General features: G+C 36.0%; 1 protein-coding gene across 2 annotated transcripts in view; it reads right to left on the reverse strand.

The window, feature by feature from the left end:
• Nucleotides 1-4,989: 4,989 nt before the first annotated feature.
• SEC63 (SEC63 homolog, protein translocation regulator) overlaps nucleotides 4,990-26,051 on the reverse strand; it is a 53,705-nt gene continuing 32,643 nt past the window's right edge. For both annotated transcript variants that reach the window (XM_084513328.1, XM_084513327.1), the window contains 12 exons: nucleotides 24,515-24,647; nucleotides 23,314-23,406; nucleotides 17,894-18,048; nucleotides 15,892-16,039; nucleotides 14,220-14,302; nucleotides 12,538-12,597; nucleotides 12,166-12,324; nucleotides 11,271-11,429; nucleotides 10,233-10,334; nucleotides 6,835-6,933; nucleotides 5,907-6,011; nucleotides 4,990-5,412 (listed from right to left, as the gene is read on the reverse strand). In XM_084513328.1, coding sequence (XP_084369454.1) covers nucleotides 5,269-5,412; nucleotides 5,907-6,011; nucleotides 6,835-6,933; nucleotides 10,233-10,334; nucleotides 11,271-11,429; nucleotides 12,166-12,324; nucleotides 12,538-12,597; nucleotides 14,220-14,302; nucleotides 15,892-16,039; nucleotides 17,894-18,048; nucleotides 23,314-23,406; nucleotides 24,515-24,647 — 1,440 coding nt within the window. In that variant the 3' untranslated portion in view covers nucleotides 4,990-5,268. The remainder of the gene's footprint in view (nucleotides 5,413-5,906; nucleotides 6,012-6,834; nucleotides 6,934-10,232; nucleotides 10,335-11,270; nucleotides 11,430-12,165; nucleotides 12,325-12,537; nucleotides 12,598-14,219; nucleotides 14,303-15,891; nucleotides 16,040-17,893; nucleotides 18,049-23,313; nucleotides 23,407-24,514; nucleotides 24,648-26,051) is intronic.

The following is a 26,051-nucleotide window of genomic DNA, read 5'->3' on the forward strand; positions in this document are numbered from 1 at the left end:
GGTTCTTGTGCATCTGAATTCATTTGGAGGGACAACACAGCCAGGCAACTCAAGCAGATCAATCCCCCAAGTGCAAAACGAAGCAAGGACTATCACATTCCATCTTTTCATTTCAGGCAACCCAACTGATTGTCACCTGGGCCTCGGAATCTCGCCACCCTGCCATGGGCAGCATCTATTTTACAGCCATTATAGCCTAATCTCGTCTAATGTGATTTACACATAATAATTAATGGAGCTTCAGCTGTAAGGAAATTGGTCATTCAATTTGGGTTTAATTTACTGCACATGCATATATTAGGAAGCACGAATTCTGTAGCTGTGATCACGGCACGGAGAAACGATCATGTGCTGTGAAGGAAAAAACAAAACACCCAATAACCAATATGCTGCTGGCCTTCCACTCTCCTGAAGCACATCGGTGGGAGAATGGCACACAAATAAATCCAGGCATCTCGGCATTTGGAAATACAAGGAAAACATTCCCGTTGCTATTGCTATCCTATTTCCCAGCTGTGGGAAACATCAGACTGGCATTAAGTGATGATTGTCTCATTCTGATCCCTGTCTACATTTGGTCTGTGTGTCCACCAGAGAGACTGGGATGGACAAGTACAGCCATCAAGGCTCAGCAATACCAAAAGTATTATTTGATAACAAATACTGGATAAACCCTTACACTTTTCCAATGGGAGGAAAAGAAATATCACAAAGATGTAGATCTCACAGCTCAACTGTCCCTAGATTGCCCTTACAGTCAGTGCTCTGCCTTGTCTGCCTTCAGCAGAACACCAGCTCAGGGGTTCCCACACCTGTGACCCAAACCATTAAACCTGTGGTACCCATTTCATCCAATATTTAACATCAGCATTAGATGTAAACAAAGTTTTCTGTTCCCAACTGTGATCATACCAACCAGTTCCCAGAAGTCACCACTCTGTGGGTCATATTGATTCTTCAGGGTGAAAATAAAATATAACTCCTGAAAATTTACCTTTTACATGGTTTTTTTGTTGTTGTTGTTGTTTTTTTAAGGTTTTCTCTCCAGAACATATAAACATCTCCAGCTTTGTCTGCAAAGCTATTTACATTGCTTGCATGAAAAGGAAAGCACTCAACTTACTTCAAAATGAAGGTGGATGAATTAAAAACAATTTCTCAAGGTCGTCCATGAAGTCTCCTTTGTACCATTAAATCCTATGCAGGTGATGTAACTTCCCTGTTTAATTCTTAAAGCATACATGTGGAAGGGTTATACACACTGAGAAGTTGAAAGTGCTTCTTGATTCAACACACATTAAGTAGAATGTATGTAATTTGGCTTTAGAATATTATAATTAGCCTTACAATCTATTATGCTAATTAGATTTATTATAAGTTTCATTGGTGGTTAACTGTTCCACTATTTGACTGAGTGACAAAGCTAAATGACTTTGGCAGAAAATTATTTCTACCAACTAAATAGCTTCTGTGGGGGCTCAAGTTGCATGTTAAAATAACTTTACACACTGATATGAAATAAACTGCAAGCCATGAAAGTCACACAGATGTGCAATGGGAACGATTTTGGTATTATATCTAGAGTTCAATACCAAGCAGGAATCACCCAAAGATACCTCATGCACGTGTTTGTTTCCCAACTTGCCAAGGTCCCAACATAACACTGGCAATAAAGCAGATGCTTAAATTACTAAATAAAAAGGAATTTAAGCATACACTCAACTTCCAATATAGGTTTTATTTTTAAATAATCCTATAGTCATTCCTATCTTATAAAGGGTTTCCTTCAGTAGTCTTTAAATGAATAGTCAGCAAGGAGTTTGGGAAAAAAATAGGCATAAAAATAGAAGAAAATGTTAGTTTTGAGCAAACAATAGTTTAAAATGCAGGAAACAGATAAAGGAAACCTCTGTCTATGCCTTCCTCCTCCAGAAAGGGGGAAAACAAACCCAAACCTGGAGCTAAAAACAAACTAGGTGTCAACTGGAACAATCCCAATGTTTCCTGAAGAAATTTATGCCCCTGCTTCCCCCTGCTGGAGGAAGAGCTGGAATTACTGGAATTATGCAATTTTGAATAGAAGCATCTTTTCTTCTTGTACACCTTAAAGATTTTTTCCCTCCAGTTACAAGACATTTGCAATTTTGAAAGCATTTACCACATTTTTGCATGACCATAACTTTCTAGTCATCGTGCAGCAGACTAGCAAAAGCATCAACCAACCACTGACAACATTTTGGGAGGTGGGACCATTACAAAACAAAAATCTTTGAAAATCTATTCCTTTTATTTACACATATCTACTTCAGATGTATCCTGTTATTTCAAGAAGCGGCATTGACCTACCCTAGATGTATTTCACAGTACTTATATTTGCCAACCACAAGTTACCACCGCATCCCATATCAGTGTTTAAGCGAGGCCAGAAGCAGCAGGGCCAGCTGTGCTGCATCACCCTCCTGCCTCCTGCAGCCAAATCCAAGCACAGACCTAGGGAAATGGCTTCTGAGAGCCTGGAAGTGATTTGCAGCATCTCGGCCCAGCTGGATGGTCCAGCTGCATGGGTACCTGCTCCAATCTCCAACAGAAAGCAAAAAAAAAAAAAAAAATGGAGTATGACAGCAGAAGGGAGAAAGCAAGTCTGTTTACACAGAAATAAAAGTAGGTACTTCTAAATTATGCATAGGACACTAGTGCACAGGGGTACAGCAGCAGAAATTTTATTTCTACTGCTTTTTTAACTTTACTCTTCAAGTTACTAGTCCAGAGTTTCAGAAGAGCGTAAAAATTTGTTCGATTCATTCCTAAATCCTCTCAAAAAGCAAGACAGACAACAGTAAATGCAAAACATTGCTTCTTCCTGCTAAAAGTTTTACCTATACCAGTAACTTATTTAAGAGAGAGTTACTCAATCTTTGATTAACAAGTGAAATTGTTAGTCAAAGCTTGTTATTAATGGTCAGACCACACGAGGGACCAACTAACAATGCAGTAACATAACACTCGGAGCTGTGCATCTGCAGTGGGCATTTATATCCGCATGAAGCTCTTAAATACCTCCTCACACCCCTCTTAGAAGATGATGCAAACTGATGCACAGCCATAGAGTTAATACTTTTAGGAGAGAAAGCACCAGCCTGCCTTCACGTTATGAACTAGATTTCCAATACCACTGCACTTCCTTTCCTTGCATCTTCTATTAAGTTACCTTGGCTATGCAGCAGGCCCACATTTGGAGTATTAGATTTAGCCTTTGTTAGTTCAATAATTATCCATGGTTTTCAGACTTCCAGTGTAATCCCAGCTGTCAGCTTTAATCTTTAAGAAGAAAATAATTCACTGTACAGACCAAAGACTTTTTTTTTTTTTAAACGACTTCAATGCATTCATCTCTTGCAAGTATACAGCTTGACTTCTAATAGTAAAATTTAGGAACCAGTAGTCAGAACACCCACCTCCTCCCATGCTGTTATCAGTTTTCTGTTATCAGTTTTGACTCCTAACTATAATCACTCTCCAATTTTTAACCACTGCAAATTTGCTACGAGTTGTTCTGGCAGAACAATGCAAGTTTTACATTAATTTTGCATACTTGATAACAGCGAGCCTAACACCTCTTTCTCAAGCATTTCTCTCATCAGTGTAATATTTGGCTAGAAAGACTTTCAAATACACCTAGTGTTGTGTTTGTTATGTTTTTAATTCTTTACTGCATTTTGCAAATGAAAAATGGAGTTAAAGGTGTCAAGTGTATAAGCTGTTTAATTTAAACCTGGTCTCCATACTTTATTTTCACCATCTGACACTGCTCATGTTTTCTGATGTTTTACAAGTTTTTCCTGCATGATATGCACTTCAGAAGTACTTTGAAAAATACCATAATCTCATGTAGAACATTTTCAAATTTTATTTGCAACTACTGCAATTACAAAGAATATATCAATGTAAATTTGCATTTAAAGTGACATCCCTTTTTAATAAACAAGGTCACAAATTAGTGCACAGCTGATCTGGCTTTGGGTGATTTTCATAGGATGGAAATTTCTCCGCCCGACAACTTGCCCCACGTCTTACAGCATCACATTTCCATAGCTGAGAAGAAGAATCTGTCTGTGGATTTTGACAACTCACACAATAAACCAACAGCCTTGATTCTCTCTTCCCTGAACTTATTGCCCAATCAGACTATTTTTTCCAAGCAGGGGTTGGGTAGAATCACTGCCTTGTTTACACACCTGAAGGAGACTGAAAATAGAAAAAGACCTCTAAGAGATGCACATTTACAAATGCAAACAGGCATCAAAATATCCAGTTTATCGGTGGGAATTGAAAACTGATACAAAACGTGCACTCTTTGCACGTTGCATTTTACTTCTTAAAATGTTTCTGATCGTGTCAGGTAGATTCAGATTTAAGAATGCACTTCAGCTTTCAGCATGTACCTTTTACAAAGGTATTTAGCAAAAGCCACTAACTTATCTAACACATGGTCCCAAAGTTGCTTTCAGTCATTTTGTTTATCAAAAGACTCAGATCTTCTGCTGATCTGGTGAAATAAAGGCTTAAAAATGTTTTAAGCCATTACTATTTCCTACGGCAGAGTCAAAAAAGTTTGATTTCCATAATAATCTTGGGCATTAAAAGGCAACAGTTCTAAAAAAGCAGCCCTCCAGAATATATGGAATGTGGCAATGGGTATGAAGTCAATATAGAGTAATCAAGTTAAGTAAAACAGATTTTTAAAGCTATGAATGATGTGAGCAGTATCACAGCAAAATATTGAAAGAATACCACAGAACCAAGTTTGAAAGTTGAGCAGATGTTGTTTCAACCAACAACGATTCATAACGTCGACTATACTGAAATGTCTTCTAAAATAAATTCCTAATGCAGAAAAATTTGTTTAAAGTTGGCTCCTAGCTAATAGTACCTTTTATTTAAATTTGACCCTAAACTGATCAGACGATATATAGCCCACACTTTCAGACATTTATAATAAAAAAGCTTTTATTTTCAATTGAAACAAATGCACCATCCTGCACTTGAAGGCTATAATGAGCCATAAGCATATTCCAAGGTTGTATCAATGGCAACAGATTTGTTTCACCTCCACTGAGAAGTTACATAATGCACTCTTAATTCGTAAAGAAAAATTAAACTCAGCCTTCTCAAAGCTTCTGTACTGTGTTTCTCGATTATTGTACAGTTCCACAGTCAGACCAAGAGTTTGCAGTGTGTGCAGATATTGTAGTCAATTAACAGTATTGTTTAATCATCATCTTCTTCCTCTTCTTCCTCCTCCTCAAAACTGTCTTCAAAGCCCTCGCTGTCTTCCTGGTCCTCATCACCTTCTATTGCTGTATCCCATTGAGGATGATTTTCTGGCACTGGTTTTGCTTCATGAACTTCCAGCTGTAATTGGATGAAGAGAAAGAAAGGAAGAAAAGAGGAGAAAAGCGTTACAAAAAATACACACCCATTTGAGAAAACAAAACAAAACCAAAAAGGACATGCCACACAAAATTGACAGTTAAAATTCTGCTTCCAGAAATATGGCACGTTCCCATTAACTAGATGTTTTTAGGACTAAGAGAAATTGCATGGCAGAACTCAAGATACAAAGACCGCGCAAATTACACTGCAATTTTTTTTTTTTTTTTTTTTTTTTAAAGAAAATATAGATTAAAAAATGCACACACTGGAAAGCATCGCAACCTTTAGTCCCATTTAAATCCATCATAAAACCGCTACTACTGGGATTAGGCAGAACCCACTTGAAAGCCACTCTTTGCAACTATTTTAAAATTAGGACATCTTGAATTCTTGTAGATAACGAGGCTTTGAGGATTTTAATAGCTATATGAAGTACTTTTTAATATAATACAAAAACACAATACATTCATCACCTTCAATGGTTTAATCCGGTCCAAACCCATATATGAATCTGATCTTAAATAAACTGTGTACTGATAGTTTCCAGGCTTGCCCGGTGCTGGGAATTTCAGCTCTACCTGCAAAAGAGAATTCACTCCATGAGTTCTTACACCTTTGAAATGACATATTAGAACAATTAACCAAGTACTCTAATGAGCAATAAATATATTATTACTGAATAATATAGATATTATTTTTAAAGTGACCTATATTTGAGAATTCCTATATGATAGAGTATCTGCAGAAATACAAAGAATACCCAAGCACAATACCTTCCAAGAAAGATTAATATTCATAGTCACATTTTTTTTCCCTGATTTAGACCAAAGTAGCTTTACATTTTTTAGCATACAATTTCCTCCTGTTGTATGGTTCCTAACTCTAACCTGTGTGGATTTAGAAGAATATTTGGTCTGCTGAAAGTGTTAGTTTACTGTTATTTGAAATGGAACATAAAATTTATTTTGAAAGAACAAATACATCAAATCTACAGTTTTCAGAAACACAAAGAACACAGCTGAAAGGTTACAGTCTTGGAAAGGCTCAGATGAGCCAAGGCTAATGTTTTACAGAAAAAGAACACTTAGTATTTCTCACATATTTGTATAACTTTAAGAATGATTATTTTGTATGAATATTGGTTTAATCAGCTTTTGATATCAGGAAAAAATTATGATCTGGTAAGGAAGTTGAAAGGCTTAAATTATTTTTTCTTTTTTCCATTAACAACTTTCACGGTTAAAAGGCTCTTGCATACTTCTATCAGGACACTAAAATTTGTTTCCCTTTTTAAGAATCAAGTATGAAAAAAAATGAAATGAATTAAATGTATTTGCATACCATAATACACTTTAGGACAGCTTTGCAATAATGAAAAAGTAAATTTTTCCACTACTTTACCTCTTCTTTATCTTTTAGTGTACAAACATGATATGGCATACATATTAGCATCTGCTCCTTTCGATCAGCAATATATAACCACCACCATTCTTGTTTTTCCTTTCAAAAAATAAAATGAAATATTAAAAAACAGGAATGTTAAAGCCACAAAGAGATATTTGTACTGTTTACAGCAGTTAATTATGATTCATTGGTCCTTATAATACAGATACAAGGGATTTTTTTTTTTATATAATTCTTATTTATGTATTAACAAAATAAATAGTATATGCCACGCACTGAAAGAAAACAGGTTATCACAAGTAACTGTTGGCCTCTAAAGGTTTCATTCATTCATAGCCAGCCCGATTTACTGTATCAACATGGAACCATTCTGAAGAACTGTGTACACTGAGGATTAATGAGCAAGTTCATGCACGTACAACATTCCCCAACTCCATCTAATACTACCTTAGGTCCTTTGACAGAAACCCAGCCTGAATGAAAAGGTCGGCATACACAGCAAAGCATGCTGAAAGACAAAGTACTCTTCCCAGTAAACCTCTGAGCCCCTTCCAAATTCCACAGGTGGGAATCAAATACTGTTAATGTATAGAATTTGTTAACATATAGAATTTGAAGATTTTTATTTTATTATTATTTTTTTTAAATCTACTGAAATAGTAGACTAAAAAAAGTGTAGACTAGTCTAAAATCCTAATTGTTCTCTTTTTCTTCTTGAACACTTCTGAACCAGGGTTTGCTAACCTAAAATTTAAGTAACACATGTAAAAAGTCACAAATGCTAAATAACTTTTTTCCTCTTTTAAAGTGACTAGTTGTTATGCTAGTAAGGATTATCACTATCTTACTGGAATATTCACCTAGCAAACTACAGATTTATAACATCAAAACACACACACCAGCATCCAAGAGACCCTGATCAGCACTGTTCAGTCCCACAGCTGAGAAGTACAAAATTAACTCAATGTGTTCACTGCAGTGTATGAAAGTACAAGCAACTGCATCACGGTAAAGCAACAGCATTTCTTCACGTTTAGAACAGACACCAAGAACAGAAAACACACCTATTCACATACAATTTAAGGCCAGAATTTGTAGAACCAAAAGTCCTTTTTGCAGCTCCTCCAAGTGATTTTATTTATGAATAACTGTTCCACGTGATTACAAGGCATAAATTGTTTTAACAGAAAATACAATGTCAATCCCAAGGGGGCTCTAGGAATAGAAAGATAAACAGTAGAAGCACTGTGTTCCACAGAAGTACTGAGGAACAAGAACTAAAGAAGGTAGAACCATTACAGACATGGCTACTTCCATTTTGAGCCTGTGAGGCCTCTAACCATAACAGAAAAGATCATCTTCTGTACCAAGATGTTAGTTTTGACGTTGTGTGCTGACTTACTATATGCTGTGTATGTTTCCATCACACTTAATGGCAAGGAATCCTTTTTTTTTTTTTTTCTCCTTAGAGGAAAGTACAGAACTGTCAACTGAATTTTCACAAAAACTGGTAAAAATAACACCCAACCAAGTGGGGAAAGAAATATCATTCATTACTCTAGTGCTCGAAGAAATCTATAGAGTAAACTCTTTGGAAGTGAAGAACCTGAACGCAAAGTAATTTTTTATAGAAAGGACAACTGTGCAGGAGTGTCATTTTCCGCTCTCTTATTGGGTGGAATTTACAGTTTGTGCCTGTGAGAGTCTGGCAAGCTAACAGGCAAATGGGCAAAGCGCCCTTTAACAGATGGGTGCAAGGTTTGGCATGCCAGGGAACCAGTATGTTCATGAAATTGGAATACCAGGGCTAGTTTCTACCTAAAAATGTCAAAACTACAATCTGTGCAGTTTCTGGATCTACGGTTGCGGAAGCAGAAGATAATTATTTAGGAACCTGCATAGATTAAAGATGCATCACTGGCAGAGTAATCAACTGCCTAAAAACTTTGATGAAAGCACATACTGGTCCTCAGGAGGCAGTCCCAATGAGGCTCAGCAACACTCAAACATCCATAAACCCTGGAAATATAAAGATTAATACAACACTTCATCCGTAACTCTGCATCTCTGAGCTGGCAACAACTGTGATTAAGTATACCATAAATCACAGAGGAAAAAATAAACCAGAGTTTTGTTCTTCAGGTTTTTTCTTTCAGATTCTGCAAATCAACTCTGAATATGCTCCAACTGCAGCTGCATTCAACTTTTGGGAAATCAGTGCGGAGAAAACAGAAAATTTACAACTACAATACCATGCATTTCCTTCAAATATTTGGTTCGGAGCTGTATTTCCTTTTTTAACCATGGTACCGCATTTTGATTTTATCATCAAATCTATCAACAGCTTTGTTACACACAGCAGCTTATTACTTGGGAGCATAAGCAAAGTCTCTGAAGGAACCTTTGGTGCAGTAAAAAAAAAAAAAACAACTAGTAGTTAGCACCCCTGTAGCACAGTGCATAGTATACGCTATTTGAGGTTAAATTGATGACCGAAGCCAGCTGCCTTTGCAGCAACAAGCAACAACTCTGCTGTGCATCTGACGTGATCTAAGGCAGATACAAGAGCAAAATACCAGTACAACTTTTTCTGTTATACTGGTACACAGTCAGAATTTGTATTCAGAGATGAGAAGTTGCCTAACAATGTCAGGAAAATGCAGCATTACAATAATCTCATACAAAGCTAGATGTCATGAGGCAGCATGTTCTTCCCCATCTCAGTCACCTCCTTTAATCCAGAAAAGGAAGCATAAGCCTTGCTTCTGCTCCCTGTTACTGGAGCCAGCACAATGCAGGAGAAGACACCCTAAATTGCTTCCCTGCTGTCTGATTAGGAAGCTAAAGGGAACCCTCTGAACCACCAGCCCGGAAAGAAAGCATGGCCAAATATTCCTCCTTTCTGGTTCCAATCTGATCATCTCCCACTGAGCTTTCTCACTTGCTCAGAACACAAAACCCACACTTTGAGAAATGCCATCCTTTTCATGGTTGCATTGTTGTAATGGGTTTTCAGACACCTGCAAACTCGTCAGCAGTTTGCATAAGTAACAACTGATAGAACTTGCAAAGCCAAAGGCTGCTGTAGACACACCCCAACCTACCTACAGTACCGAGACACCCTTCTTAAATGCATCCTCTTCTTCTCTCTCTGATACCTCCTCACAGCTGACCTTATATCTTTAAGCTGTATAGAAAAGACTGCTCCATGATTGGCTTATGCCAGTTCCAGGGAAGGGGTCTTTAGAAAGCAAGACATTTTCAGGTAAAGATTAGCAATTTCTTCAAGTATTAGAATATTTTTTAAGTCCAGTATTTACAGGAAAACTATATAGAGTGATTATTTTTTATTATATTAATTCTCATGTGTCACAACTATGTTTTCTATTACTGACCTCTGGAAAAAAGAGACTGTAAACGGGATGTGTTATCTTCGACTTGGTTTCAAGAAGAGCTCGTTCCTTTCTCTGTATACTTTGCTGTAATTCTTGCCACTCCTGTCAAAGACAAATTTAACGAGTTACTGTGCACTAGCCATCTCTTGACCGAAAGAAGAAAAATTTTAGCCTATGAAAAAGATACCTATGACAAGCTCTTACACTATACTGCACTATGTTTTATAAATGGGAAAGGCACACAAAGATTAAATTATACAGTACAATTAAAAGCTAAAAATATATATTTATATATCAAATACTAAAGCTAATGAAATCACTAATGTAGGTATTAAAAAAAAAAAAACAAACCAGATCTGCAAGATCAGTCTGCAAATTCAGAACTCCCTACTATTGCACCACCTATAAACACTCATCTAATCTGTAAGTGTCTTGATTAAAAGCTTTTTTCCCCACCCAGTCAGAAGATTATTCTCACCCTGTATTGGACTTCCAGCTGCCTCTCTTAAGTCTTCCACTGTGGTGCAGAAGTCATCTACAACCACAGTGCTTCATTCTCAATTGCAACCTCTTAATCCCCAGTTTCAAATGACTGAGTAATCAACAGTAGAGTTTTCATATTAAGTACATGTAACAGTTCCTCCAACTACAACATGCTTATAGTATGCATTGTACAGTATACAATAGGTACTGTATATAAAGAACAAAGTTCAAAGGAGAGGCATTATATGATAATCTGCAGCAGATAGTAATCAAATTAAGCTGAAAGAAACATTGCAATCACTCCCTGAAGTTAAGCTATTTTTCTCTTTTCATTTTTATGCTTTGTCTACATTGCAAAGACCTTTCTCTACTCTTTCTAAAACAGACTTGCAATGACAGAGCTCTTATGCCAGAATGAGGCCTGAAAACCTCTGGTGTACCAATATTACTTCTTTATCCTAGTGTTGCCTAGCCTGAGGGGATGCTAGAGGATTAAAATGCATTTTCTCTCAAGCCCAGAGGCAACATTACCCTTCAAGAAAAAGCAAGACTTACAGCTTCATCGTCTTTGTTTTGTTTCTCATCTTGTTCTCTGTCAGAGTCTCTGTCACTTCCATCATCTTTTTCACTTTGAGAGTCCCTGTTTGTTTCTTCTTCTTCAGATTCACTTCCTTTATCAGAGATCTCTTCTTCTTCTTCCTTCGCAACTACTTCCTAGTGAGGGGAAAAAACAAAACGACCCACCTCTAACTTAGTTTGTCTGCATTATTGTGGTATGCAACATTTTCAGCACTTGTTTTAAGGTCTCATTTCTTATTTTAACTCTCATTTCCTATTTTGATCTACGCTCTTCCTGTGTGGCGGAATACATCTACAAAGAAGATCAGTCTTCTTCACCTCACGTCCTAAGAGGAGCAGGGAAGCAATTTTCCTTCCCCATATGGTATCCGTGACACAAATAGGAGAAAAGGGTGTTTGATTCCAGGGATGCATTTCAGAGAAGTCATACAAAAATTAGAGAGGAAATACCTACAGCATGACCCACGAAATGGAGAAAACACCATGCAGTAGGTGCATAAAGGTACTAAACCTGTTTAATTTACCAGAAGAAAACTTCATCTTACTAATTTTTTGCCCTTAAAGAAAAAGTATAAGGTATAGAACAATCCATATCCCAGATGGCAGCATAACAAAACCATTAAAAAAGGAATATGAAGCCAGACTTCTAAACTAGTTAGGCATAATTTTCAGTGGGCCACAAGAACCCCACTAGGGTAGAGTTCACTGATAATTTTATCCATAATTTTTTAATCTCAAGAAAAAGAATATTTTAGGAAACATGCTTTACAGAAGCACTGAATGAAATGTAAAAACAAACAAAACAAAAAATATCAGATTAAGAATGATAAACAGAACATAAAACTAAAGTATCAATGAATCTATGAGCTACCCCATTAGCTTGTTTTTGCTTCTGCTGTTTTGGTGGCTGCAATGAAGGCGGCACAGGTTTCTTTTTCAACGGCTTCTTTTTCTTTGATTTTGAAGCTTTCTTGGTTCCTTTATTCTTTTGCTGCCATCCTTTGCTCTTCGCTTTGTTGCTGTCTCCTTGCTGTAAGAAAATAGTATTTAAAATATTTATTCTGTTCATCAAACTTCAGGTATCCACTCTACTTCAAGCATTTTAAAGCTGAGAACCAAAGTTAGAAAGCAGAGTTCAAGAGACACTTAGTAAGTGTTTCTGAAGAAGGTGCTTGAGAAGGGCAAATTTAGTAACTCAAAAGTTCTCTTCGGCTAGCAAGAGGAACATTTGTTCTCAACTTACCCCCTCTTCTGCTGGTTGCTCTTCTGCTGAACATATAGACTGTTCCTTTTCAAACACTTCCTGATTAGAGAAAGATGTGAGAACTGTTAATGCCTCTCTGTACCAAACGAGCAAATGATTAAAGAGTTGCATTTATATTTGAACTTAACTAAATATAGCTAAATCCGTTCTGAAGGTTTTATTCCAAAAAAAATTTTTTTGCACTGACAAATGCAACAGGGGATTAACACATCAAAATTAGAGTATTTCAAACATTTGGTCTAGGATTTTTCCATCACTAACATTAAAAGGAAATTTAGTAACAACTGGCCATCTTGTTCCAAAGAACCTGCTTGTTTTATAAAAAAGAAATCCTTTATCACAAAAGCAAGCAGTAGTAAAATGCAAATTCTGTTCCAATTGCCAGAACATTAAAAACTAACAGCTGCACTGCTAATCAGGGACACAGGAAAGCAATCAAACTAGATATACGAAACGTTGAGACACAAACACAAAGTTAGTATTCTGTTCACTAGAACATTTCTATATAAATGGGAGTTTTCCATTTCTGTCTTTCTTTCATCAAAGCATACTATGTGCCATTAAAAACATAAAAACAGTTATAGGGATTATGTCTTACAGAATGATGGCAAATAAGAGATGTTTAGACCACGTATATCAAGGTCAGACCACCTAGTAGAGTCCCATGTAGAAAGCACCTTATATGAGTTTTCTATGCACTGTCAGACCTCTTAATTAATTTTGAAGTACAGTTAAATTTGCTCACAATTTTCAGCTTTCTCCAGCAGGTGATGGTGCTTTTATTTTCTACTTACTGCATCCTCAGTTATCATCGAGACGCTGCATTCTGAAATTCCACAACATGAACACTCGGTAGTTGCACATACAGACTGCTTTGTGTTTAACTGCCTTCAGTGTGTAGTCTGGTCCCCACCTGTTACACTCCTGCCTGTATGCCCTACATTAGTGGCTTAATTCAGGCCTTCAATTTACTTAGACAATTATCTGAATAGTATAGATGTAAAAAATTATACTGGAGACTCTGTTGGGTAAAAGTTTATTTAGTTTGTGTACTACATTTTTCATTCAAAGAAAGTTACTACTGCATTTTAAGATAAAAAATAAGCACAAGTCGGAAATTTAACTCCTAGGGTGTAGTATTATTTTGGTTACATCATGTTGCTACCCAGTCGGTCTACTTCCTATGGCACAGGTGTATCTCTTTTATATTAAGCTATGTATATGCTATACTCTGCTGGACTGAGTTTCTTAAGTGTCCAAAAAAATCAATGGATTTGTAACATTATGAGCCCACAAAGTGAAATCAGTTCCAAACACTACCTTAAGTATTTGAGCAAATACTTCATCCTAGCTCAGGAACTAAGTTTCTGAATGTCTTTCACTCTTACTTACAAACCTCAGGGCAGTATCACCTGCCATATTCTTTCATTGCTTCCTACAGAGCTGCAATGGGTCTGACTCAACTTCAATCTGACCCCAAGAAAACTGACTCATTCAGAAACAGAAATACAGAGAGGATCAAGAGCACAAGTTCTCAATTTAAAAATCTTTATTTTATAGTTACATTTACAAAACACCATGCTGGCTCCCAAAGCATAAATGCTTGTTGATAGGCACATAATCGCAGTTAACTTTAAAGAATAAGTATTGTTAATACTTACTGCCATTGTTTGTCTCGTCAGTGTGACCAGAACAGTGACAAGAGAACCCACTGTAATATTGTTGCTGTCTTCATCATCCAAAACTGGAATAAAAGAGCAATACATCTATTACACTTCTGCAAAGCATTTTTTCTCCATTAAATATGTTCTGTTAAAAAGCTGAATTTGTATGCTTATATTTAGACATAACAGAAGCAATCTCAAAATATTATTAAATAAGTCTCTTACAACATCAAATACACTGTCAGGATGAGGGCTGATAATTCAGAAAACTATAAAATAGCAACATTGAGTTTGAAATTTTAATTGCATGGAAGTTAGGAAATTCAAAGTTATTGCTTCTGTGGGAACCATAATTCTATTATATTGTGCATTATATATATTAAAGCATAAAACTTCAGAAACATGAAATACCACATATGACCAAAGGGACCTTGTTATATTTGTTCTGGGAATCGTAACTTTGATTTCCCTGACTTTCATATGATTAACAACTCAATTTCTATGCCACTTTAACAATCATGCATTTAATTCTTTTTTAAGTAGAAGGCAAAGGAAAATAAAAGAACAGAAATGATTACTTTAACTAAAACATCAAACGGAAAACCCACAGGAAGGCCATTGAAGAGTTTATCTCTTCGGTCTATGAACTGGATAACGTTCCAGGTTGAGGAAGAAGAGAGTTATATCCCAGTGTGGAACTTTGATTTACACCCCACCCTGCCCCAGGAAGGCAGTTTTGCTATTTACTAGTTTAACATATATATATTTCATACAATATTATGTTTCATATAACTTCAGTACAATAAAGCAGTGGGGTTTCTGTTGTTGTTCGCTTGCTTTAAAAAAAAAAAAAAAAAAAGTAAATATTTGGAAATACCAAGGTTAACAAACATTTGTTTCCTTAACAGGCATTTTCATTAACATTTTGTTCTCAGAGAGGACTATGCATATGACAAGTTAAAAGTTAGGCTACCCAACCAAATGCATCACATTTTGAATTTTATCATTGCCACTGCAGTAACAACATAAATAAGTATTAGAACAACCTTTCATATATTTCAGATTTACTAGCACTGATCTTCTACACAGGAAAGGAGACTGAAGAACCAATCCACTTTCCACTAAACAGCTACCTAACAGGGACTGATTAATAATGTACCTAAACTTAGAGATTAACACAATTATACTCTCGTTGAAACAGTGCATGCAAAATTTAAGCACAGCATGGACAAATTCTGCCATATAAAAAAAACGTGCAAAAGATTATCACAAAGAAACCCATGAATATTTAGTCATCAGTCACTCCATACTAGAATAAGCCGAACATAAATTCAGGTATAAGGACAACTTTTTAAGATAGCTAATAAAAGTGGCATTTCAACCAGAATTCCATATTACTCATGAAATATTAAACCAACTGATGAAATACCAGATAAGCTCCTGTAGGAGAAAGTATTGCTGACTTGGGAATTGGTGAAATGTTTTAATGTATTTTATCTTCTCAGACTATTAATCTCACGTACAAGAGTCTGCCAATCAAAAAATGTCATTTCCAAGCCACATAAATAATAGTGAGTTGTGTTTCAGAGTCCTCTAAAAGACTACTGCCAACAAACTACCAAAATGTCATAAGACTGACATATACAGAACAGAAAGACCTCCGACTTACCCTGTGGTTTTATATCCATAGTGACATGTGGAAAGCTACCAAGGACAGCCATAACTTCATCATATTTCTTATCTTCAAGGAAATGCAGTAAATTCCGACGATCAGAACCTTTCAAACTCACCAAATCCTGAATAGTTTTGATTTTATACTGAATTTAAAAAAAAAAAAAAAGAAACCACATGGTAGCAGAGAACACAGTCCACAAAAACTCTTGCTAATACATCACTTGTGTCCCCACATTACTAATATATACACAACATTTGATTTGATCTTATAAGAAAGCCACATTTTTGAAAACTTGCAAGTTTTGCTAAGCGATAAAACAAAGAGGTTCCATTCTAACCTAATGACACTGGTCTGAACATTGGTGTGTTTCATAGGATGTGATCCCTTAGAAACTGAATAGATTTGTTACAAAAGTATTATTTCAGCTCAGCTCTTTCAGAAAGATGAGTCGAGAAACCCCACTAATTGAGTTCTTTGTTTAACTGGACTACTTCAGTGCTTTGAGATTTATGCTAGCAGGAAAAAGCTAAGTAACTTGTACTTAGTTGTTATATTGAATTGCAAAGAAATCTAAAATTATTCCTTTTAAAGATTTGCAGAGCACAGGGGCAAGGACAGAAACAGAGATTTGTCTGAACACTAAATTGCCTCAGACCATTAGGAAAGTATGTATTTTATTAAAATCAACTTAATGTATCTAGGCAGGTTGATCATGACTCCAGGCAGGCTGATTACGTCCCCATCTAGGGGACTATATTATAAATGAATTGCATGGGAATCCTGTACAAATAAGCCTAACAAATTGGCCTCCTCTCTTTCAGGGAAAAGATGAATGGGATTACAAAATAGTCAAAGTCTTGTTTTCTTAGGAACACTATACATATCAAAACTATATTCAGAATTGTGTGTACTTTATTGCATGCTCCCTATAGACTGCAACTCAATTAAGAAAAATAAGCATTTAACAATACTTGTAAGAGAATTGTTCTTCTACTTGATCCCAAGGAACAGACTATTTAATGCCAGTGAATGAGCATCTTCAAAGTAAATCAAAAGAAAAATGTGGCACTCAAGAATTCGTTATCTCTACACTAATAAAGAAGCACTTAAACACTACCTAATGCTGTTAAACTACCTAATGCAGCTAAACAAAGCTTACATTACATAAAAATAACATTTTAAACACAATTAGCCATTGTCATAAGACTATCATAAAAGTCAACAGCCTCTATTAGAATATAACTGCTTGTTTCTAACCAGGAATTTGTGGAAGATATGCTACAGTCAAACAAATAAGCAGGTTTGAACACAGCAGAAGTCAGTGCAACAGGCGTAAAGAAATGTATGCAGGTATTCAGACAACATAGTCACACAACCTTTTTTGTCCTTAAATTCTACAAATATCAATACTTATCCAGCAACAACTACACAGCAATAGCTTACTTTTGTTTTGTTTGTTTTTAAATGCATCCTCTTTCATACATAAAGGATCACAAAACCTGAAATACTTAAACACAGTAATTTTTTTTTCCTTTTATGAAGTCCTTTGTACTATCATCGAATTGCTTTTTTTTTTTTTAATCAAACTAGATGACAGAGCAAAACAAGCAAAAAAATATTATATTCCAGCTGTACTGTGAAAACATGTTGCATTCAACAGAAGATAATACTCTGCAATAAGAAAGAAACTGTTTCTTCTGTTTCTGAGGTCAACGTGCCTTTTATACTTAACAGATCTCTGATCTTCATTCCTACCTCCTATCAGAGATGGAATTTAAAAATACAAAAAGCACACAAATCTAGGGTATATTGCACTGAATTTCTCATACTCCTATATATGCACATCTTATTTATATATATATATATACACACACACACAAATACTGATGTTTTCTTTTTTCTTGCAGTTAATTCGTGACTTTGCTTCCTTATAGACCAACAGGTTAATCAAAAAAATGTTTTAATAAGTTAACAAGCATCATTCCTAGTCTTATACCTTTTTATGATTGGAGACTCGCCTAAGATTGTCCTCTTCAATGTGAGGCAGCTGCAGAAGTGGAGACTTGAACTGCTGAAGCCCTTGGACAGTCATCTGGGAAAGCTTCATGCAATTTTCCAAAGATCCCAAAGATGGAGCACGGAACTCCCTTTCTTGGGGAGAAAGGAATATACCACATCATTTTAATTTTTTTTTCCCCCTTTCACACTTTTCCAACGTATATTTGAGTTACAGACTACAGGCAACCTTGTTTTCAGTAAGCCAAGCAAGAAAGCTTTTGAAGCTTTCAGCATAATTAGTCAGGCAGCCTTTTTACTGTCCTTGCAGTCACATAGTTCAGCAAACATTTTCCTCCCCCCTATTTAAGCTACCACAGTTGAACACTAAGGAACGGAAAGACTTCCATCTAACAGTCTCAGGGAACAACAGCACAAATCCATGCTACCATTACAGAGAGTAGCACTACCACAAAGTTTCTGAGGAAAAAAAAAAAAAAAAAAAAGCATCAGAAACAGCTTGTTTTACATTTGGATACTATATATGTGTGCATGTTTAAATCATTTAGTTCTGGTTAGTAAGGATATCGTTAAATATAGATTATCATTAAACATTAATCTTTTGCAACACATTATTTCCAAGATTTAAAAAGGGTTTTAGGATCATCTTGAGAGATAAATGTAAAAGTAGCAGCCTAGCACACACAAGAAAAAAATGTAGGTATAACTGGAGCTAAGCAGAGCATATTATGTTGGAAGGCAGTAAGAAGAGAAGATACAAAGAGAAGATACACAAGGAGAAAATCTTAACCAGAGCCCAGCAAAAGGAAAAAAAAGCCATTTAATACTCTTCATCATGTCTGCAAAGAAAAAAAGAACAGCAAGGCAGACAGGTTTCCACATACTGTTCTACTACTGTATTTGACAACTGTCAATTCATAAATAAGATTTCACAAAACCCTGTTTAGGAAACTCATTTCAGACTCCAGCAGCTCATGAGCTGTTGCAAGTCTGAAATTGGCAACGTTCAGGTTGCTCTATACACGCTTTCCAGTGAAACAGAAAAATAAGTTAGATGATCTTCAGAGAGACAAAAGGCAGTTAAGCTACTCGATTCTTTTCTGAACTCATATGTGGCATATGAAAAGAGCTGAAGGCAGTTTTAAACAAGCATTACAGAAAGGGCATAACTTAGAAAGCCTGTCAGCTTATCTATAAATCCATGCATGCGTTTTCCTAAACTTTCCCCAGAAACAATCAACTTTTGATTATCTTGACTGGCACAGCTATTTTTATATTTATTCTCATATTCGGCATAGGAATATATAACTATTTGTGCACATACAAATACCAACATACACGAATATGAATATTTGGTGCAGATGGATTTGACTGTTACTGGTATGTCTGAGATGCTACAACAGGGGCACACAGGCATCTTTCACTAACTAGATGGAAGGTAAGAGGAAATACACCCACACTGCTAGGGCTGTGTGATCAAGTTTACCACGGTGCCAGGGCAATCATAGATGTGGATATCAACAGGTTTACTTGCACCTGGATCAGAGGGCAGACAGGCTATAGCCTGCACCTCACCAAAAAGATACAAAAAATAAAACACTTTGTGGTTTTTGCTAAGTGCCAGTGGCCAATAATCTTGATACAAAGTGAGTTTACATTAATTTTAAAACCTTTTACAGAGGAAATATGAAAAGGTAACACATATGACTGAAGAAAACAAACTTGGTGTCTTCAGTATGTTTTCTCCTTCATTTATATACCTTTCTGCACATTTATAGGCAGCTAATACTGTATTTAAATGCATCTGAAAGGTCACTCCATCTCCTGTGCTCCACTTGCCCCTCTCCCCCCTTATGGCCTGTTTCTTCATGAATTACACCAAGCTATAAATACAGTCAGCTATCAGAACAAATTATACAACAGAACTTTTTCTTTTTTAATGCAATATATTAATAAATAGCACGAATATTACATGCAAAGCGGAGAGAAAAATAACATCAGATAGATTAGGAAGGGAACCATCTGGCTAGAAATACTGACAAGTAACCAAGATGCAAATTCTAGCTTTCAAAAAATAGTAATGGGTTGACTAACCTTCCAACTAAGTAGCATTAGATTTCATTTCTGTCTTACCTATCTACCACCTCATCTCTAATTTTTTTGTCTGCTTCTAAGCAAAGTCACACTGCAAACTTAATAAAAAAAAATCCTAAATATTCTCTGACAAACTGGCTTTCACAGGAAATTCACCTAGAGCTCTGAGACCACAGAGCACTAGTCAGAGCTGAAATTCCTGTTGCTCAAAGCATGAACTCATCATCCACATGACAGTAGAAAATGTCTTAACCAAGTTGGACAACATTACTTTGGTTTCCTGAAAATAACACAGGACTATCCCCCAGAGAGGGAATTTGAGAACAGTGTAGCTTTTAACAATACCCAACTGCCCTCCACATAAAATGAATGCCATAACTGCACATATTTTGACAGCTTCTGCTTGTCAAAGTGCACAAGATAAGATGACCTTTCATCTATGAAACACAAGGACATCCAAAACATATGACATGAAACGAGTCGATCACAAATTTAAATGCAAATAACAGCTGCTTGAGAGGGAATGGGTCAAACCACAACCTCGAAGTCACATTGCATTTCCCAGTCTGAATTATGAAACCTACCCTGAGCATATATATATAGAGCGAGCGAGCATATCATGTTTTTGACAACACATACCGCACTTGACAGGACAGCTTTCCACTTAAAGGATGATCTCAAGGAAGCCATCAAGATCGCTGATAATCAGCAGGCCTAAACTACCAGTTGTCACCACCAAATAATGGATGCAAACAAGGGATGCCACAGAGCAAGGCATATTTTCAGGGAGCAGAGTGTAAAATAAAGTCTCGCAAGCTATGCAGAAATTGGCAAGAGCATACAAGACATTTTATCTGCAGGTAATTCACAACTGACACATTTTTTCACCAGGCTGGAAAAATCATAGCAGCGAGTAAAACTCAGAGTGGGCTGAAATGAAAATAACATTCATTTTGCTTTTATGAAAGCAAATTCAAGCTTATTTGCAAATAACAAATAATAAACTCACACTTATTTGCAAAGAACGATAGCTCTGTTAAAAATTAAGACATATATTCAATCTTTTACGATGGATTATTTCTAATAGGGCTTGGTAAGAATGGTAGTGTCCATGGCTTTCATGGTGATACACAGCAGTTGCTATTCACAGGGGAAGGTTGCTTGTCCCTGTTAGGGGCTCAGACAGGGGAACTTCATAAATTTCCCTCCATAATGTGCTGTCCTTAGGATCTGTCATGCTTTCCTGCACCTCCTTCAAGAACAGCTGACACGGGATCAAGATGAATGCTGCATGGAAATTTTAAAAAAGTTATCTTGAAAACTAAAGTGTCAAGTTTCTGAAGATTAATTTTCAGGGTGCTTTTCTTCAGAAGACTTGATTACAAAGAAGTATGCTTTCAAAAATTCTGTAAGCATTTATGCACAGATTTTACTATTACTGCTACAACATTATTAGTTTTCAGGATATTTCAGGATAATATTCTAATATTTCAGGATATTTGAAAGACAAATGAACATAGCACAAAACAAGACTCCTCATCCAGGCATCAATTTAGCTTTCACAACATATGATTTATCCACAAAATGTTTCTTCGGATAAAATTAACCCCATGCCTTCACCTCTGAATTTTCAAATATTAGGGCTGCTGGACACCTATTGCTAACCAGAAACTTCCATCATTTAAGTTTTAAGGTACATTACATTAAGATGACAAATACATACTTTAATGAAAAAAAGTCTTTCAAAAATTGCAATATCTTTTATATTACTCATATCTTCAGAAAATAAACAACAACAGCTTTTCAATTTCCAGTTTGTTCCCAATGAGAAAGTCAGCAGGGAGTAAAACTCTACATGTGTGCTGTCATTAAAAATAGAGCCAACATTTTAAATTTGCTAAGCAACTAAATAGCAAAAGAATAAATACTTCCATTTGGCACACGCAAGGGCTTATAAGGAAAAAAAATGTTTTCATACAAGTGCTTTTTCTAATTAGCTAGAGTATGTTGACTCAGCCTGGCTGAGCTAGCAAAACTTTGAAAAAATATTTCCAAAACAGCTACTTAGCTTTTTATGAAATACATTATTAAGCTATTAAACAAATAGAGCTTGAAAGCATTGGTTTCCCCATGCTAAATATGTGTTTGAGATTCCTTTACAGTATGGTTGTGGTGCTAGTCCAGAGAACACACACAAAAACATACCCAGCATCTATCTACATACAGCTGAGCTCCTAATGACTCTCATTAGGAAATATAATGCTACAATAACCTATACAATGAAAATTACATCTGTTGTTTCTTTCTAGGTTTTGAGTTTACTCCCCAGCAGTCTCAGAGACTGGTAAAGATAAGGACTGGAAGTGAAATAACTTATTTGTTGCTTTTTTTTCCAAGTATGACAGTCAAACAGCAAGCAACAGCTTTATCTATTTGTGTCCTCTCTCTTATTTTACCAGGTTACAGAGCACCATTTCCAGCACTACATGCAATAGGGCTGAGGAAGATCCTCCTCAAAACTATTCTTGTTAGGAGGCTATAATGCTTGTTAAAGGGGTTTGGGTCTAGTAAAGAACAGCCAATAAGTGTTATTTGACAGCTAACAAAATAGTCACCAGTTTGGTTTAAGTATGCCCTGCTTATATTTGTTGTGATAGAGGAATAAGACTCAAGTCTTTACTCCACAAACAACCCTCTCAAGCTTAATGCCTTATAATAAAAATGAAAAAGCTCAAGTATTATATTTCAAATAAATTATATTTTTTGCAGCAATTACAGTGAAGTACCTGCCATTACAAAACCAGGAAAAAAAACCATACACAGCAGGCTAAACAATGCTGGTACCAGAAATGGAGAAATTTGAACAATACACACAAAAGAAGAAATGATAGCAAAGAAATGAGTTAAAACAAGTGACACTCATAACAGGAAGGGATGAACTAGAAAAGAGTGCAATTAAAAGATGGATCAACACAAGTTTCAATTTATCTTATATTAAGTGCTTTGCTGTCAAAAATGGACCAGATCTTTAAGAAAATGTTTTTCAGAGCATTTAAAGAGAAAATTTTAACAGCAAAAATTAAAAGCTGAACATAGATTCTCAAGATTTCGGAGCAGGACTTGGCAGTAGCACCATTTCAATCCTGAAAGTGGAGAACTCTCTCACTACAGTAAGAAGAGCGAAAGCGCATTTAAGCATTTCTAAATATCACAGATAAAGTTTTCCAGAAGAACCACAGCCTTTTTTGAAGTAATGCAATGAAAGATGATATTTACTAGTTTTAATTATACTGTTTCTTTCCTTACCTTCACGGCTTCGAGCCATTATTATTAGTTGGCAGATCACATTAATCATTTCTTGAAGTAGTGCCGGACTCTTTTTCAGGATAAACTGCTGATCTGCAAGACAAAACTTGCTGCAATTATGCTGCATCCTATCAGGAAAAAAGGGAATAGTTTACATGAACTGTTCATTTAACAGTATAGCCTTCATTTCTATTCATTCCTGTATTACTGAAACTACCACTTCATTATCACTGAAGCATGTCTATAGGATTCCCTAACAAAACAGGAAAGAGAAAGTGCTAAGAGGGAATAAAAGTTTTGTACACAAGACAAACAGCTTTCACTTCAAAGTACTTTTTAAATCAATCTAATACCAGATGTCCAAGCAATTTATCACGCTTACTAAAACAGTGTTATTCTTTAGGTAATCACAGGTTTTTAACAGAGGGATTTAAGTGAAGCACCAACGTGGGAGGAAAAAAATACAATTTGTAAAGTACTCCCTAGTTATAAAGATTTATGTAAGTACAAACAATAACTCAGTAGCAAGGAAAGGAAGGACTTTTAGTGGAGATTTAAATTCATCTGATTTTCCAGTTGCTTTCAAAAACGTAAACCAAAGCTGTTTTTTTATTTTAAGTGTTAAAATATGGAACACCAAGTTCACTGGTCAGCCTAAGAAGCCATGGATGAAACTTAAGAACGGCATTTAGAAACATTTCTGTCTGAACATTCAGTTATGAAGAATTGCAAAATACATAACTGAAGCTCATATGTAACTGATATTTTAAAAGTTCTAATTTAATCTCCTTTGCTTTACATAGCATTAGGGTGGAAATCAAAAAAAAAAAACATGAACGGAAACGTTAAGAGAGCAGTATTATGCTTGTCTTAAATTTCTTTATGCTGAGAAGGAAATAGACTAAAAAGTTAAACATGTGAGGTGTATTACAAAGAAAAAACACTCTGAAATTACATTTGCGAGCAAAAAGCATTAACAACTACAATACTAGTATTACAGGGCTATGAAGAGAATGATAAAATGCTAAGTAAATGTTTTCAAAGAGTCATTCAAATTGAAAAGCTAAGTGTTCTGTATAGAGATTATTCAACAGAGATCCAATGCAACTCTTTAATGGATAAAAACTATACTTATGAGTACTGTAGCATGCAATTTGTTGCTCTGTTTCAACAGTGTCTGATTAGGAAGAAAAGTTGTTACCTTCTTCAAGGCTCTCAGGGACTTTCATCCTTGCAAGATGAGTCAACAACAGAACTCTGGCTTTCAGGCTGTAAGGGCAGGTGAGTGGAGGCTCATTCTTCTTTAAGTTTATGCCACCAATTTCTCTGATTAGCTAAAATAAAATAATTAAACACAAATGGCTATTTTGGCTCCAAGGAGAAACAAATGTGAGGATAACAGTTTTTTAAAGAAAAAAGGTTACATTCATTTATGCAAGCCTTTAAGTAACTTTTCCCTGGAACGTTCTGTAGAGATGAACATGGCCATTTTATTTTTAATATAGCTCCACCAAGCCAAGAGGTATCTTTCACTGTGTTTTTTCAACTGTGGAAGGAGGTGAAGGGAAGATTTGCACGCAAGAAACTTGCAATCAGTGAGGTGTGATTAAATTTATATTGATAGCTAAATATTTGAAGAATCTGTCATTATTGCCAAGGTTTACCAGATTCAGCTGTATTGCTGAGGTATTTATACTATACACAACATGCACTAGCAACAGCATCACCTTGAATTTTCATTTAAGATCAAGCCAGCTTCCTCAGATATAGACTCAAATATCACAAGAAGGTGGTTTTTAAGCCTAAATTCTCTCGTAGGCTATCAAGTATTTTAAGTTTACAAAAACAGCACCAACTTGGAAAAGACATGGTGTTCTTTATTCAGGGTGACCTAACTTGATCTTGACCAGACCAAGATGCACAGTTCAAACAGGTCTCTCACCTGAGTTTGTTGAAAACCCTGGAGAGAGAGGCTGAAAACCTGAGTAACAGAACTTCATAGTTTATAAGAATCAAGAAGCTTCACTGTTTAGGTCAACAAGTCACCTAAGGAAGGACTAAAGTTCCAAAAATCTCTGTCCACAAGGAGAAGGAAGGATATCAACAAGCAGGATACACTAACTTTGGATCAGTCTTTCCCTACACTTGAAAAAAAGATCTTGTAATAAAAAGTTCCTAGCAAACAAATCATGGTGTAACACCAAACCAAGAAGAATAAAGCTCTGATAAGAAATCTTTCATAAAAATTATCAGTATTAGGTTTATGATAAAAAGGTGAAATAAAATTTTGAACAATGATCACGGCACAAAAAGCAAGGTGCATTAACAAAAATCATTAGCAATACCTTACTGTATTTATGCTTCAGCGACTTGTATTGTCAGATACTAAAAAAAATAACATGGATGAAACTGATGACTGGAGCTTTAGAAATGGAAGATCCAGCAGTATAAAAAGCAAGGTCACAATTTGTAATGGGTTTATGTGGCAAGGGTTTGGTAGCAGGGGGGCTGCAGGGGTGGCCTCTGTGAACAGAGCCCAGGAGCTGCCACGTTACATCAGAGCCAGCTCCTGACAGCTTCAAAAGGGACCTGCTGCTGGCCAGAGCCAAGCCAGGGAGCAATGTTGGTTGGGTCTCTGGGAGAGCAGATTGAAGAAACAGAAGAAGTTGCTGTGCAACAGCAGCTGGGAAAGAGGAGCGAGAATCAGGCCTGCAGACCCTCTTCTCATCTCAACCCTT

This window comes from Aythya ferina, assembly GCF_964211825.1.
Source record: "Aythya ferina genome assembly, chromosome: 3".
Taxonomy (NCBI): Eukaryota; Metazoa; Chordata; class Aves; order Anseriformes; family Anatidae; genus Aythya; species Aythya ferina.